Source organism: Musca autumnalis, unplaced genomic scaffold (genome assembly GCF_047663935.1).
Source record: "Musca autumnalis isolate F117 unplaced genomic scaffold, ASM4766393v1 scaffold_4, whole genome shotgun sequence".
Taxonomy (NCBI): Eukaryota; Metazoa; Arthropoda; class Insecta; order Diptera; family Muscidae; genus Musca; species Musca autumnalis.
The window spans coordinates 81,078,313-81,094,800 of NW_027411977.1; the positions used below are offsets into that span (position 1 = coordinate 81,078,313).

Consider the following 16,488-nt stretch of genomic DNA (forward strand, 5'->3'; position numbering starts at 1 on the left):
AACTTCCATCCACGGGCAGATCGAATGTATTTAGAGTCTTTTCAGAATTTTGTCTATTTTGGAAGTGGACCACTAGTCAGTTCAGTGAGTCATCGTATAACTTTTGGAACAGTATGCCAGGAGGCATGGACTTGTCCACGGAACACATAATATAGCTGTAAACAGGACCACAACGAATAGCATCGGTATACATTTCCAAGGATCTTCGCACAGACACTAAACATTCCTTAGACACAAATGCTGAACTTTTGTGGAGGACGTACCCTAAGGAGAGGAACGATATGGGCCATTTTAAAACCTAAACCAAATTTGGACAAAATATTAGGAGATTCAAAGTTTTGACCAAATTGGTTGCCCCGTTCAAGAGATATCGTGCATACCATTTTAGTGACATTTTTAAATATTTGGGGCAAGTATAGGAAGTTGTGGGCCGGTATTGCCTATATTCGAACTGATACTAAGTTTGGACAAAATATGACGAAGGCCAAATTTTGGACCAAATCAGTTGATCAGTTCGAGAGTTACAGTGCTCTGCAGCCACTACATATGGCGCCATAGGGGTTTTTACATCTTTCGGGCTGTTTTCTCAAAAAATATGGACTTGCCACTAAAAAAAACTTTACCGTCATAATGGATTCAGCGAATGCAAGTTGCTTCAATAAAAATCAAAGAGATTCGAATGCAGTAGTGGAATTCTGTAACTAATTTTTTGAGTTACCGACAAAAATCGGTAACATTAAAACGCAAAATTATGAATGAAAAGTATCAATAAAAGTTGATAGCACTGTTGCTATCGGTTGAATTTAGCAACAGCTTTATTTTGGTTGTTTACTTACCGAAAAATATCGTTAATTACCGAAATTATAAGCATTTTAATTTTACCGATATTTGTCGGTAACTCGAAAAATGAGTTACAGAATTCCACAACAGGTCTTAAAGTGAACTTATCCGAAATTTTGTGTGGGATGTACATGAAGGAGTGGACAAATATAGACTATATGAACCTGATCTATATCTGGTAGATATATTAGGATTTGTAAAGTGTGGACGAAATCAATCACTCCCTTCAAGAGTTATCGTGCGCTCAATTTTTCCGAACATTTTTGAACTTTTGTGGGTGAGGCACTTGACCTTATCATCGAACTTAATTTAAGTTTGAACAAAATATTAGGATGGTCAAATTTTGGACAGAATCGGCAGATCCGTTCGAGAGTTATCTTGTGCTCCAAACAATAGACACGGTGTCATGTGGGGGTTTTTTTGCAACTTTCAGGCTATTTTCTTTTCTTTCTCAAGAGTTATCGTGCGCCCAATTTTTCCGAACATTTTTGAACTTTTGTGGGGGAGGCACTTGACCTTATCATCGAACTTCAATTAAGTTTGAACAAAATATTAGAATGCCAAATTTTGGACAGAATCGGCAGATCCGTTCGAGAGTTATCTTGCGCTCTAAACAATAGACACGGTATCATGGGGTTTTTTGTCGCTTTCAGGCTATTTTCTCAGGAAGAAACTTGTACCGTCGTATGAGGGGGCTGTGAAAGCACCACCTTCGAATTTCAGTATTCGGTTTGAGCTCTCCAGCCACCACATATGCTGCAACTTGCTTCAACAAAAACTAAAGTGATTCGAGAGCAGGTCTTAAAGTGAATTTATCCAAAATTTTGTGTTGGAGGTACCCGAAGGAGTGGACAAATATAGTCCATATTTGAACCTGATCTATATCTGGCAGATATATTAGGATGTGTAAAGTATGGACCAATTCGGCCGCTCCCTTCAAGAGTTACCGTACGAACAATTTTCCGAACATTTCAAAACTTTTGTGGGGGAGGTGCCTGAAGGAGTAGGCAGATAGGGCTTATCTTCGAACTGAAACTAAGTTTGAGCAAAATATTACGAAGGTCAAATTTTGGACCGAATCGGCAGATCCGTTCGAGAGGTATTGTGCGCTCCAACCACTACACACGGTGTTATAGGTGTTTTTTTTTTTTTTGCATATTTCAGGTTATTTTCTCAGGAAGTATAGAAACTTGTACCGTCTTATGGGGGACAATGAATACAAGTTTATACAACAAAAAATAAAAGCGATTCGAGAGCAGTTCCTAAACTGAACTTTTCCGAAATTTTGTGTGGGAGGTACCCGAAAGATTGGACCGATTGAGTCTATATTTCAACCTCATCTAAGTCTGGTAGAAATTTCACGATGTGCAAGGTATGAACCAAATCGGTTACTCCCTTCAAGAGTTATGGTGCGCACAAATTTTTCGAACATAACTTCCAAAAAATTTTGGTGTTATGTCCGCAAACCAAGGCGCCCAAAACGATTTTGGGAGTTATGTCGCGGCAGTGAAATTTCGTACTTAGTCTTCGTTGGGATATCTGAACTTTCCCCCAAAAATTTGTTGCTATAGGTCCACGTTGTGATATTGCCCCCATAGAACGTACACCCGATTTTCGGTATTTTTAAACTTTTAGCCTCATTATCACACCTAATTAGCTTAAATGTCGTATTTAGTCTTCGTTGAAAACACTAACCTTTAGCCCAAAAAATTATTGCTAATGATCCACGTTTTGATATAACCCCCATAAAACGTTACCTCCTGTTTTTCGGTACATTCAAGGTTTTAGCCTAATTATCAAACCGAAATAGCTTTAATTTCGTACTTAGTCTTCGTTGGAAACACTAAACCTACTCCGAAGAAAGTTGTTACTATAGGTCCACGATTTGATATAACCCACATAGAGCGGAACCTACCGCCTTTGGTATTTTGCCTAATTACTACACCGAAATAGCTGAAATTTCGTACTTTGTCTTTGTTGGGATCGCTAAACTTTCCCCCAGAAATTTTTGGTATAGCCCCCATAGAAAGTACCCCTCCATTTATGGTATTTTGTAGGTTTTGGCTTATTATAGGTGCACGTTTTGGTACAGCCCCCCTAGAACCGATCTCCAGATTTTCGTAATTTTTAAGGTTTTTGGCATTAATCGGTTTTTGGCTTAAATTTCGTATTTTGTCATCGTTGGGGGCATTAAACCTACCCCGCAATACAACTCGTGGTGCAGTGTATAAAAAGTTCCAGCCGGCCGAACTAAACTCGTTTTTTTGGTATTGTTTTCATATGTGAGTATTAGTCTAATCATGCTGGTGGACATTTATAACATGATATTGTGTTTAAGGGTTGGTTATGAGCACGATGGTCCAATGATAACGCCTAAGTATTTGGTCTGGACATCTCAGTTTTCTCTGAGACTCCGTCCATGATGTCACTCAGCAAGGACGGAACCAAACCTGAGATAAGTATTGGGGACAATGAGTCCGCATAAGAAACCACCCCAATCATCATGTGGTCATGTTTGCTTAGGATTTCGTAAATAACAAGATGTGACGAAATCACCCCACCTTATACAGTTCTTCGATTTACGTGCATGTTATTTTCCAGTATGGCATTATAGACTCCACTCGGCAGCATGGTAAATAGTGCTTCTTCGAGCGCGTCAGGGGAATTAAGGAATTACAGTTTTTTATATCTGCCGTAGTGTCATCTGTGTTTGGAATGTTCGGAAGTTTATTTTTAAAACCCCAATTGAACTTCTCCCCCAGTTCGTTCTTAAGGGATTCCGGAAACATTTAATTGGCTTTGATTTTTCAGATATGTTGAGAAGTTATGTGAGAAAACTTATTATCCAATCATTGCTCCGTCTTCTCGCGTTTGAGTTTCGAATGGTTTCCCCCTACTGATCACCAATCTCCCCTTCATCATCTTGGTATGGGGTGTTGGAGTTGAGGCAGATAAGGAGACCAGCGAAAACGTTTTGAAGAAGTTGGTTACACAATTGGCCTTTTTATGATTCGTTTCAGTCTTCTTGGAAGACTGTGACTTAGCCGCCTTACGCACCCTCTGTTGTCAACTCCTTAGTCTCGTTCCACATTAGTGTGATTTCATTGAAAAAATTGCATGAAATTATGCGTCTCTAGATCGACCTCCATAGTAGAGTAAAATCATAAAATTGCTGTAGTGGGGAATTCGATTTAAGAACACCTAATTTCATGAATTTTTTTAATGAAACTCACGCTAGTGTGGACCGGGACTTAGGGACCTCGACATGGTTTCCTCCTGTTCTTGAAGTGGGAATTTTGTCTGATAGGAGTGTGAGGATAGTTTATCCCGAAATTCCTCACAAACTTGTGGTTCGATCCTATAAGCTGAAATTCCCTTTAGCAGTTGATATTCGGATGGTTATAGACGTACCGACTGCAGTATGTTACTGTCCTTATGTACGATTGCGTGTTCGCTTCTTCTTTAGATTTTGCATTTATGAAGGTCATCATGTCAGAGAATCTTTTTTTATGCACTTGTGAATATGAAGTCTGGCATCCACACCTACATACATAAGTCGAAGATTGCATCCATATAATGCATCACTTTGTACCTGCCAAAAAATAAATATATATTTTTCGTCCTCTTTTATACAAATTTCAGTTCGAACTTCTATATAGCCATACAAATACACAATATCCCATATGTTCTGTTAAACGTGCTTTATTTCAAAAGAATTTAATTCATATTTCATGGTTCTTTTTAAGTAAACATTAACAAATTCATAGGAAAGAGATTATAAAAGAAATGCCAGATTTCTTTAAAGTATAAACTAAATAAAAACTAGGTACAAAATAATATATTGTAGAAAATAGTTGTTGGTGAATGTATCTCTATGTGCTATTTCTATATGCTTGTCATCTTGTGACTAACTAACAAATCTATTCTTCTTCTTGTTGTTGCCGTGTGAATTGGAAAAATTTCACATAGTCCTGTATTATAGTCATTTGATTCCAATACAAATCCACCCAACGCGAATAAGCTGTCTGATATGCCACATTTAGAGAACGTTGAGTGGTGTTTGTAATGGTGTTCGATGATGTACTGCGACTGGCCTGTGTTACTGGCCGACTATAAAGTACATCACCAATCTGACCTGCTGTATAATTTGTATTATAAGCCAAGGAGTTATCTTCATTAGACTCATCAGTATCTTCAGCATATTCGATCTCTTCTTCATCATCATCGTTTTCTTCCTCATCATCATCATCATTGTCTGTTCCAAAATAGTGTTCACTGCTGTCATCTTCCTCCTCATCGGCATCATTACCTAATTCAAAAGTAAGATCTTCCTCATCTTCATCTTCGCTAGATGTTTCATATTGGGGAATTAAGCGTTGAGGGCGATTACTTTCCGGTTCAGATGTGTCTATGCCCGAAGACCCTGATGTAGATGTCTTTTCATCGAAACCACTGCTATTGCCACCGGAATGTTCTGTTTCCGAGCCAGATTGCTGCCCTCCATCCTCTTGATTAGACAAATTTGCCATTGAACTGTCTGTCGTGGACGAAGGTGATGGTTCCTCGTGGTTTGCTTCCAATGCATTTACTAAAGGTGATACAGAGTTGGGCGGGGATTGATATGGAGGAATTTCTATCTGCAAATGTAATGCAAAACATTAATAAAAGTTAAAAGAAAGCACCCACAAGAGCATACATGAGCGGTCACATTAATGGACAATTTTTGTCTCTGTTGTTGTTGTTTGTTCATTTGTGTTTTTGGTCCGGATTTTACATCAGCTATAAATGCCGGCATATGATTGTGAGCTGGTGATGGAAAATGTCTCGGTTCTTTTGGTGCCATTTCATGGGAATCTGTTGTGACAGTAGTTTGATCAGTGGCTGGATATAAATCTGAGGAGTTATTTCGCAATTCTTCCAATGAGTCCTGTTGTATTGAGGGTGTCGTAACTGACATAATGAATGTCTGTTTATCAACCTCATCCGATAGCGATATTGAACTATCATCTTCCTTGAAATTGGCAAAATCCGAATATAAGTCAATATCTTCATTAATGGGAGTCTTAGCTGCTGGTTTATCAATTAGTAGAGACTTAAGTTGAGCCAATTTAGACGAGTTGAGTACTGGTCCATCAACAGTAGGTTCAGCACGATGCGACTAAAAGAAGGAAACAGATATAAAAATATTTAGACGTACATAAACATTATGTAATGAACGAGAGATTTCATTGTGAGATGGGGTTTTAAATCTCAGGTGCCTCCCTTTATTGGATCCTGCGATTTTTGTCCGACACTCCAGGTATAAATATTAAATCACACACCGATATGAACCCATTTGCCTAAACCAATATTTAAACTAGCGTTAGCAGTTGGGGAATTCGAACGAGCTGTGGACTTCCTACTCGCCGACTTGTTATGAGGAGGACAGTCCAATCACCTATCCGGGCAAGAAATCTCAACCGATTTGGGCGAATAATAAAGCCAGCAAAACGCAACTCCGTACTGATTAGGATACCTACAATCATAGTACAATAACTTAACCATGCCTACAAGGTTAATTTCAATAAGTCTAAGGATCCAAAATCCACGGGTAGTAGTGGCGGTTTGTGGACTAACGCCGGACTGGAGACTCTCGATCAGCTATTGAGGGTTCACTTCCCCGGTTGCGCGGACTTTAATGGCTACAGCAATAGCTAAAGCTTTCAGCCTTACAAATCACCGGGACGGGATGGTATAATACGAGCAATGCTTCACTTCTACTCAGGCTTTTGGTGAAACATAAACTAAATTCTTGCATGTAGTAGTGTATTAGCCACTTATCAGGGCTAATTTTTACCAAACCTGCCCGACCTTATGCAAGGTGTTCTGATGTAATTGGCAAGCTGGGTCCATGATAATGGGAAACGAAAAATTTTCGAATTCCAGCCTTCAGTTTTGAACGATGTTGCATTGGGGCAACGGAAAATTCTCAAAATCCAGCTTCCACATTTAGACGAAGTTACATTGGTCTTATTGCAGTCTACTCCAATCAGACCACAATTCATAGGCTGGCCATACATAACCGTAATTACAACAGATCTTGATGTTCTCCTACTATTTATTTTTGGTGGTAATATGAAAAGGGGGACGGACTTCCGTATTGTCAGTTGCTTTGTATTCGTGCATGAAATTAGGGGTTCTTAGATCGAGTTATCCACTACTGCAATTTCATAAAATTACCCTAGTATAGCGCTCGATCTAAGAACCCCTTGTTTCATGCAAGAATACAAAGCAACTGACGTGTTGGAAGTCAGCCTTGATGCAATCGAATGACTAAAAATTTGTTCCAAAAATCCAACCTGTAACAAAATATACAATTCACAAGTTATTATATTTACCTCAGAAACCTCCCGATTATCATTTAAAACTTCTTCAGTGTAGGCATCAAATAAATCTTGATTGCGTTTTGTTGGTGTATCCTGTGAAGACTGGCGATCAACCAAGAATTCGACAAGTGTTGGTATTGCAGATTTTTGCATTAGGACAGATTGGTAACGAGAAATATCCTGTTGGCTACTGCGCAAACTATCAGCAGCAATACTGCTGGCATCATCAATTGTGTTGGAGGTGATAAGCTGATGTGTAGAGCCGTTATGTGAATCACAAGGTGTATTGAGATTGTCGGTATTACTAGCAGGCAATGCGCACGCAGCATCATTTTGTTGGCACTTATTTGGTGCTTGTGATGATTCTGTTAATTGTGGCATATTTACAGCACTATCTTTGGAATTGACAAGAAAAGTATTGGTATCTATCGATGACTGTTGCATGGATGAGGTGTTATTGCTAAGATTTTCTTTATTTTCAGATAACGAAGGTGTCAGAGAAATGTTATCTTGCGATGCCAATGGAGCTTTTGCAGCTGGAGGATCAACTTGATAAAGGCCGAAATATTTAACATCCTCAGTGAACTGTGAAAAATTCCAAATATCACGCTGCTCTTTGTCGGATTCGGCTTTTGTGGGAAACTTAAGTACCTTCATGCCTGTGCCAATTTCCGAAATGAGTTTCTTAAATGTGTTATGGTCCTTGGATGAGGCCACGCAGCTAATTGCCACACCATGAGAACCAAATCGTCCAGCGCGACCAATGCGATGTAAATATGTTACCGAATCTGTGGGTAGTTCAAGATTTATGACAAGATTAACATGCTCTGAATCCACGCCGCGTGCCATAAGATCCGTTGCAATTAATATACGCGTTTTAAACTCGCGAAATTTACGAAATTGCTCCAAGCGAGTCTTTTGGTTCTGAGCCCCCGATATAAGTTCACATGGCCAACCATCCTTTTCCAAGTAGTTACGATATGAATCGGCTCGAGATTGCGATCCAGCAAAAATTAAACACTGCTTAAATGCAAGGCGACCAAAAATATGCCTTACAGCATCCAATTTTAATTGCATTTCCAAAATACTGGTCTTCTGTTCTGGTATTTCATATACAAACTGCTTGATACCAACTAAAAGAGTTGCCCTCTCCTCGGTGGATACCAAAAGAGGATTTTTCATTATTTTTGCCAACTCCTGATCGAGGTTATCTTCAAAGGTGGCGCTACACGCCACGGTCTGTTCACGATTAGGCAATGCATTGCGTATTCTTTGCAAATCCTGTCGGAAGGCATTTGAATACATTTTATCGGCTTCATCGAGTACCAGTAGACGTATTTGTGATGTATTGAGTACTTCATTTTGTATCAAATGCAAAATTCTACCCGGTGTACCAACAATTGCTTTGGCACCTTGTACCCGTTTACGATCTTCACTAACATCCATGCCACCTATCACACATACGGCTTTGAAGCCGGGACAGTATTTACCAATGCTATTCAGTGTATCTTCAATTTGTACTGCAATTTCCCGGGTGGGAGCAACTATCATTGACTGTGGTTCTTTGATTTCGGGTGTGTATGACTCCAATATAATACAACTGAATATCAATGTTTTTCCGGTCCCAGACTTTGACTGGACCAATAAATCTGGCAAATAAATAATTTTACATTAGGGATTTCGCAGTTTGGAACACTACAACAACACAACTTACCAATACCCGATTTACCCACTGGAATTGCTGTGGCCTGTATTACTGTTGGATACATAAAGCCGGCTTGATGCAAACCTTTACGAACTTGTTCCGACAGTAGCATTTTACTAAACGGAGCTAAATCTTTAAGGCGTACATCATCCGTTCGAGGAGCTGTTTCCAGATTATGTGCTAATCCTTTACCCTCCATGTTTATTTTGATTTTTACTATCACACGCCGCTATGACACTTTTCGTCGTTTGCGAAAATTTGCGGGCGAGATGTGTTTTTGTGTTTTTATCAAGTAGTTTGCAAACACATACACGTTTCCGATGTTACAGAGATGCCATATCATCTCTGAAACGAAAGTGGAGATAGCAAAACACGAACAATAAAGATTCATAATCAAAACAAAACAGAGACAAAACAAATAGAGAGAGAAAGAACGAGAAAAGTGCTACAGGGTGAATCGCGTGCGGACAGGGTGAATCGTGAATCTACCTAATTGAAGTCGTCGAACGAATCAAGCAAATTTTGTATAATACTATGTTTACATTTAAGAAATCCACTCGATTTCATCTGTCAATTCCTTTGTGTATACGTCAAATGAAAACTCATCTGAAATCGATTGGATTTCATTTGACGTTTGCGCAATGGAATTGACAGTTGAAATTGAGTGGATTTCGTAAGATTAAGCATAGGCTAAGTTTATCATCTGGATTTCATTTGACGTTTAGCCTATGGATTTGACAGTTGAAATCGAGTGGATTTCGTAAATGTAAACCAAGCATTCGCCATGATTTCCCAAACAAAAATGAAATCTTTTCATTTCGAGATTTCGAAAACAAAGTCGAAATCGCCATACTCGTGATATACAACTGTTTTTGTTTAAAAAGTACCACGTTTTCACGTAGCACAATAAAAATGTTATAGCACGTTTACATTTTCGTAATTGAGTGGTTTGCAGCTGTAAAGGTGCGAACAGAATGACAAATTCATGGGGGTTATCATGAACGGCAATTCAACAACAAAACTCACGGGGAAATTTCATTCATGAAAACCCCCCATGCTTATCTAAGCCTAAATTTATCTACAAGAATAAAGAAATGCAAGATCGCATTTTAATTAGATAGTTCTTGGCCATTAGGCTTTTACATGAAATCAAGTGTGAAGCAAGCAACAAAGTTCATTGTATTTTAACCTTTAAGACCAGAACAGAATCAATCGTCGCTTGCTTTTCAAATGTCAAATTATAAAGGAATGCCAGAGCCTCCTAAAAGGGAACGCATGCAGATTTCCAAAGAGGCTCTGGCATTCCTTTATAATTTGACATTTGGAAAGCAAGCAAAGCTAGCGACGATTGATTCTGTTCTGGTCTTAAAGGTTAAAATACAATGAACCATGGTAGAATAAAGTAAAGGTAGGCCACAGCTAACAGCTGATTACAATTTTTTCATTTTATGGCCTAATCTGTCAAAAGCAGAGTTGACATTTTGTACTATTTTTGACATTATGCAATTATAAAGGTAGATGCATCGCTGAATTGTTCCAACAAAAAACTTCTGCTGTAACACTATATCTTAAAATTGAAAACAAGGACAAAAATGTGTATTCGCGTGGCAAAATAAACTTGTTGATTTTTTTTTTTTAGCTAAATTTACGAATGAACGATTTATCAAATATTGATATTATTTAAAGTTTGTTCCAAAAGTACGGGAATGTAAAAATTAAAATTTTTGTAAAAATTCTGCTGACATTTATCTGCAAATCGGATGCCAGCAATCACGATGTCGGATTTGCCAAACTTGTCAAGTAGAAAATAAGTGAATGGCACTTTTCACTGTCATAAGTTTGGGAACATGGCAGAATAAGAAGGTAATCTCATTTGAAAAAACCGTCCTTGAGCTGTCAAATACAACCCTGTATCGAAACAGTATACATAAATGTTGTTTTTGTAAGTCCCAATTTACATTAGGCGAGTTTACTTGCGGCAATTGTCAGTTTGTAGGTGAGAGAGGGTGCTGAGAGGCAAAGGGTTACCATATGCCTCACCTCTCTCTCCTACAAAATGACAATTGCCGCAAGTAAACTCGCCCAATGTAAATTGGGACTTAGTGTCAATGACAATTTGTTTACGTTTTATTTATATTTTGTACATAATTGAATAAACTGTAACGATTGCGAAAATAAATAAGTCAAGCGAAATATTTGGTCGTAATTCGGGAGAAATTGTGTTAAGTTTTTATCTTCCATCTTTAATTGGTCAATTAAGGACGTTTCTGCGGCTGCAAAATTAAATATTTTCATAAGCTTGTAAGGAATCGCCAAGATAAATGAGAAACGGTATGAAAATTCGCTAAAATAGAAGATAAATGTAAAAGCAGATCGACATTTCGTTTTTAAGTTTTTGAAACGTCACGACACGAATTGAAATTGTGGAATACAACATTTTTGTTTTTGAAGAGTTCAGCCAACGCCATCGGAAAATAATAAGCAAATCAAGGAAGACCACATTTACTTGCCAGCAGTGCTTAAGTAACCCATTCGCCCTGATGTCGTCAATGATATTTAACAAACGTCAACCTAATGTTATCAGCGAACAAGCGGGTAAGTAATTGTGCCAAAGTGATGATTAATGGATTTATATTTTTATATTGAATGTGTGCTGCTTGTTACAGGTCTCGAAACCCTGCTGAATAATGGTCCGGGTGGTGGTAGCGTGTTCGTCCCTACAAAGACTTATCGCCATTGTAAACCAGCTCGTCCCAGCCCAGTCCAATCTAAAGGTTAAACCAGAAGCACGAAGATAAAAACACCACCTACTTTTAGATAATTCTGTTCTGGGAACGGCTTTTTAATTTTGAAACTACCGCATTTCCCGTCGTACACCTCTCATTGTGCTCATTGTGCCTTCTGTAACATTACCGGCTTTGAAACTATGGATCTTTTGAACTTTAACATGCAAGAAGATGTTGGCTTATCGTCCCTTTAGGTGCACTTTGCGGATTAATTCCGAATTATCACCACAGGTAGTCCTTTCGGCCATGATTCCAACGGTGTATAACTTTTTTTTCGGAAATGTATACTTCCCGAGATATATGCCTAGAAAGTTCCTCTAAAACTCCAACTTATACTCAGACAATGCATGTTGTATATTGCTGTGTTCGGGGGAGAAGCCATGCATGTAATAACAAAATTTGTAACGATTCCAATTTAGTAAAAACGTTTAACTTAAGTACTTGTTAGTGGTTTTGCGGTACCTTTGAGGCCTATATCTCGGGGAGTATACATTTTATACACCGTTGGAATCAGGGCCAAAAGGACTACATATCGTAAAAATGTCGAATTGTTCCGCCAGGTACACCTAGAAGAAAGAAGTTCCAAGATCTTCCGTCTTCTCAATCCATTGTCCAATGTTCGTCTACTCATCAACATGAATCCCTATATTGAGTTTTTATTACTTTGTAACGTGGTAACTTAAGTCAAGAAATAATATACCCCTACATCAGTTGTGAATACGAACGAAGTGAAAAAATACAACAAAAGATATTTTTATTTGATTTATTTTTATTCCCATTTGTAAAAATCTTAACCATTCAACTTAGGTCCAACGAGAAATTAATACAAATTAATTTTAAAAATGTTTATGCGTTTTTATTGGGATAGCTGGATATCTGTTTCTATCTTAAAGGATGATACAACCTTCCTCAACCCAAAATGGATAGCACCGATTTGTCTCGCCTTCTTAAATCTGCAAGATGATCCGTGGCCCACGCAAGAAGGTCTTCCGTCGTGGCCGTCATTTTATACGTTTGTGGGGTAGGCATTATAAACAGTGGGCCTAATTTTTCCATTGACAGACCTAATGAACATACACAAAACACATTTATAGCGTTGTAATAAAGGCTACTAAAAACTTTAGTTTAGGAGTGGCCCTAAATATTGTGTCATTTCGGGGTTGGTCATTGAGAAAACGGAAACGTCCTCCCATTAATTAAGGCTTTAACTTATCCTCAAAGGCGCTTAAAGCCTCGGCACATACTATCCGTTGTGTGTCGTCATTTGTCAAAAACAACAACCACATGAAAAATGTGTATGCAAGATGCGAAATTTGTTATTGAAATTTGCATGTGGTTGTTGTAACGCGACACTCAACGAACAGTGATCAAGCCTTGAGGCCAGCAGTAGATGTGGATTGTGTTTCTTCGTCACTCATAGAGACTTTGGCTGCTTCGAGTAAAGTTGCTCCTTTTGTTGTTGTTTTTCCTCTTTCGATTCCATGGGCATAGAAGGTGGTGTGAGTGGACTCTTCCACCAGTAGGTAGTTGCTTCACTTGTGGCAGGTATCAGTCTGGACGAACGAATAATCGACTAGAAAAATTTGAATTGAAAATTTTGAAATGATAAAATTGGGTTTGATATTGAAAATGTAAACATAACTGACATATGTATATTTTAAGATATACATACAAAGTTTGTCAAAATAATTTTGTCAATGAAGGGACGGCAAAGCGATACAACTCTGTGAGCTGTGAGCGTGAGGTTACCTTGTATCATTGTATCATGGTTTGGGAAGAACTTTTGCTATTTTTGGAACACTTTTCCAACAAGACCCAGCGAAAAGTTTGCCTCCAAAGAGGCAGTTAAATGATATGTACAAGTGATTTGGAAGTGCATCAAATTATGCATTTTCACTCATGATTTTTACAAGGGAGTGACTACTGAAAGAGGCACTCCATTGCACCGCATTTTAACTGACCCTTTGGCATTGCATTTTAACTGAACCTTTGGCACTGCATTTTAACTGACCCTTTTGCATTGCATTTTAACTGACCCTTTGGGGTAGAATATGAGGCAGTCCAGAGCACGTGTTTTGAATAACAAAATAAAATGCATTTATTAATTGTGTAAAACAAATATATTAATAACTTTATTAAATTAACACAAATTATGAAAATTCTCTATTGAATTCAATCGCAAACATGTGTGTGCTCTTCATTTAACCCAAGCTTAAGTGCTTTTGCTTCATCTGCTAAATGGGTTTGATATTGTCTTCCCATCACCAGTTAAGATTTCGACATGTACTCCAACAGCACTACATTGGGAAAGTTTATTCTCGTGAGTTACCGGAAAAATGTTCACAAATTAAATATTATTTAGTTTGTATTAACAAATGTTTGGAAATGTTAACACGATTATTCCTTTTGGAAATGTATTCCGGTGCCTGTAGAGATGTACAAACTGATTTACAGTGAGTGTCAAAAATATTCGGTTTTAAATTTCGCCAACAATAACACCTCAGTATTTTAGAAGCCCATAACCAATATTCAAAAAACCAAATACTTAAAAAAATGTTGGTCCTGTGGCAATTAAAAAATGTATCTAACATGGATCCATGGCAACCCTATAAGCGAGAATAACAAAGAAGAAGTTGTTAACCCTGTTTTCAATGCGTCAAAAATATTCGGTTTTTGTAACTTTTGCTACATATTTTGGCAAAAAACCGGTCAATATCGAACTTTTTCTGCAATATTAGAATAAATTTCAATAATTGCGAACAAAATCTTTGTTCCTGTGTGCAAAAATATGATATTTCATAGCAAATTATCAAAATTTAGGGCTAAGTAAAAACGCTTTCCTAGAAAAGAGAAAACTGTTTATATTTTATTATAAAAACGGCAGAAATAAAGGGAATTTTTGCTTATTTTTGAATATTTGGTGGAATATAGTTTAAATAATTTGCAAAAGTCACGAAAACACAGAAATAATCGATTTCGTGAAACACATAAGCCAGCCAAACCACGGTCTGGGAGGGAAGGTAGAGGAATCTCCTGAAATATTACGGCTAAACCGCCCTTAATTTTCTTGAAATTAGTCACCGAGCCCTAAATGACTTTCAGAAGATAGAAAATATGTACTTACTTTCCAAAAAATCGTAAGGATAAAGCCTTTCAAGGCCTTGTTTTCTTTTCTTTGTTTCATGGCCAGTTTTCTCTTTTCTAGGATAGTGTTTTTCCTTAGCCCTAAATTTTGATAATTTGCTATGAAATATGATATTTTTGTACACAGAAACAAAGATTCTCTTCGCAATTATTGAAATTTATACTAATATTGCAGAAAAAGTTCGATATTGACCGGTTTTTTTGCAAAATATTTAACAAAAGTTACAAAAACCGAATATTTTTGACGCATATAAAACAGGGTTAACAACGTTTTCTTTGTTATTCTCATTTTTTAACTGCCACAGACCCAACATTTTTTTAAGTATTTGGTTTTTTGAATATTGGGCATGGGCTTCTAAAATACTGAGGTGTTATTATTGGTGAAATTGAAAACCGAATATTTTTGACACTCACTGTATGTACATGTAGGGATCTCTAACAACTGCTAATAAAATGTAGTGAACGGAGTGCCTTTTTCACGACTCCGTTTGCACTGCATCCGGATGCTGTTAGATTGTGAGGAATTGGAGTGCATTTTTCACGACTCCGTTGAACTGCCTCCGGATGTTGTTAAAATGTGACAAATGGATGTGATTCTTTGGATTGCTTTGGATTGCTTAAAATGTGGGGAATGGAGTGCCATTTTCACGACTCTGTTTGAACTGCATAAAAACATGCCGTGAAAGAACTAGTCTACATTGCACTACTTCCAATTTATTTTGCTGGGGAATATTCTGGAGCCTAGCTAAAGAAATGTTTTTAACAAGGCCTACAGAAGGTCGGCCATTCAGTGTTCTGTTAACAACTTTTGTCAACAAACATAATAGATTGTTCATTATTGTGATTTGATTTCCTTTGTATTTTATGTCACAATAATGTATCTGACAGCAAACTAAATAGTCAGGGCTGAGTGTCCGACTGTATAGACTGTGGTTTTTACTCTATATGGCACTTTTAACATATAAAAAGTGAAGCTCTAAGTTCCATATGTTTTTGTAATAGGGATAGTTATGCAGATACATCTACCATTATTATTGTACCATGCCATTTGACGTTTTAAGCCATGGCTGCTGGGTGACATTTTTCAGTGATTTTCATACCTGGCCAACCTCTACTTTATTCTACCATGCAATGAACTTTGTTGCTTGCTTCACACTTGATTTCTTGTAATAGCTTATTTATGCTTGGTTTACATTTACGAAATCCACTCGATTTCAACTGTCAAATCCATAGGTTAAACGTCAAATGAAATCAAGATGAGATTTCATTTGACGTTTGAGCTATGGAATTGACAGTTGAAATCGAGTGGATTTCGTAAACTTAGCATTAGGCCATGTTTATATTATAGCCTTTTGCAGGGTTAACCTTCTTAATGAGGATTTATTTGACGTATACGCAAAGGAATTGACATTTGAAACCCAGTGGGTTTGTTAAATCCGGTTATATATAAACGTACTATTAGACTAGCCATAGATCCTCGACTGGATTTAATAAATCCAGTACAAATCTCATTGCATTTAGATATTCACTTTGGAGGATTTAAATGACAGTCAGCTGATTTTTGTTCATAGCACAATTACCAATGTAGATGCATCAGCCCATCTGATCTAATTTGAAACGTCAAAAGAATTTTTTGTAAATTGAATTC

General features: G+C 37.5%; 1 protein-coding gene across 1 annotated transcript; it reads right to left on the reverse strand.

Moving 5' to 3' along the window:
- Positions 1-4,526: 4,526 nt before the first annotated feature.
- Positions 4,527-9,357, reverse strand: Gem3 (Gemin 3). Its single transcript, XM_073980273.1, has 4 exons — positions 8,920-9,357; positions 7,218-8,854; positions 5,537-5,998; positions 4,527-5,477 (listed from the first exon to the last, which is right to left on the reverse strand). The coding sequence occupies exons 1-4, from the start codon at positions 9,107-9,109 to the stop codon at positions 4,761-4,763; spliced, it is 3,006 nt and encodes a 1,001-aa protein (XP_073836374.1). The 5' UTR covers positions 9,110-9,357; the 3' UTR covers positions 4,527-4,760.
- Between the last annotated feature and the right edge of the window lie 7,131 nt (positions 9,358-16,488).

Bases quoted from the DNA above. Each gene is read 5' to 3' on its own strand.
- Gem3 (XM_073980273.1), bottom strand. From the start codon at position 9,109: ATGGAGGGTAAAGGATTAGCACATAATCTGGAAACAGCTCCTCGAACG. The intron at 5,999-7,217 runs GTAAATATAATA...TCCTTCTTTTAG, and splicing joins ATAATCGGGAGGTTTCTGAG to TCGCATCGTGCTGAACCTAC. The intron at 5,478-5,536 runs GTATGCTCTTGT...TTACATTTGCAG, and splicing joins CCATTAATGTGACCGCTCAT to ATAGAAATTCCTCCATATCA.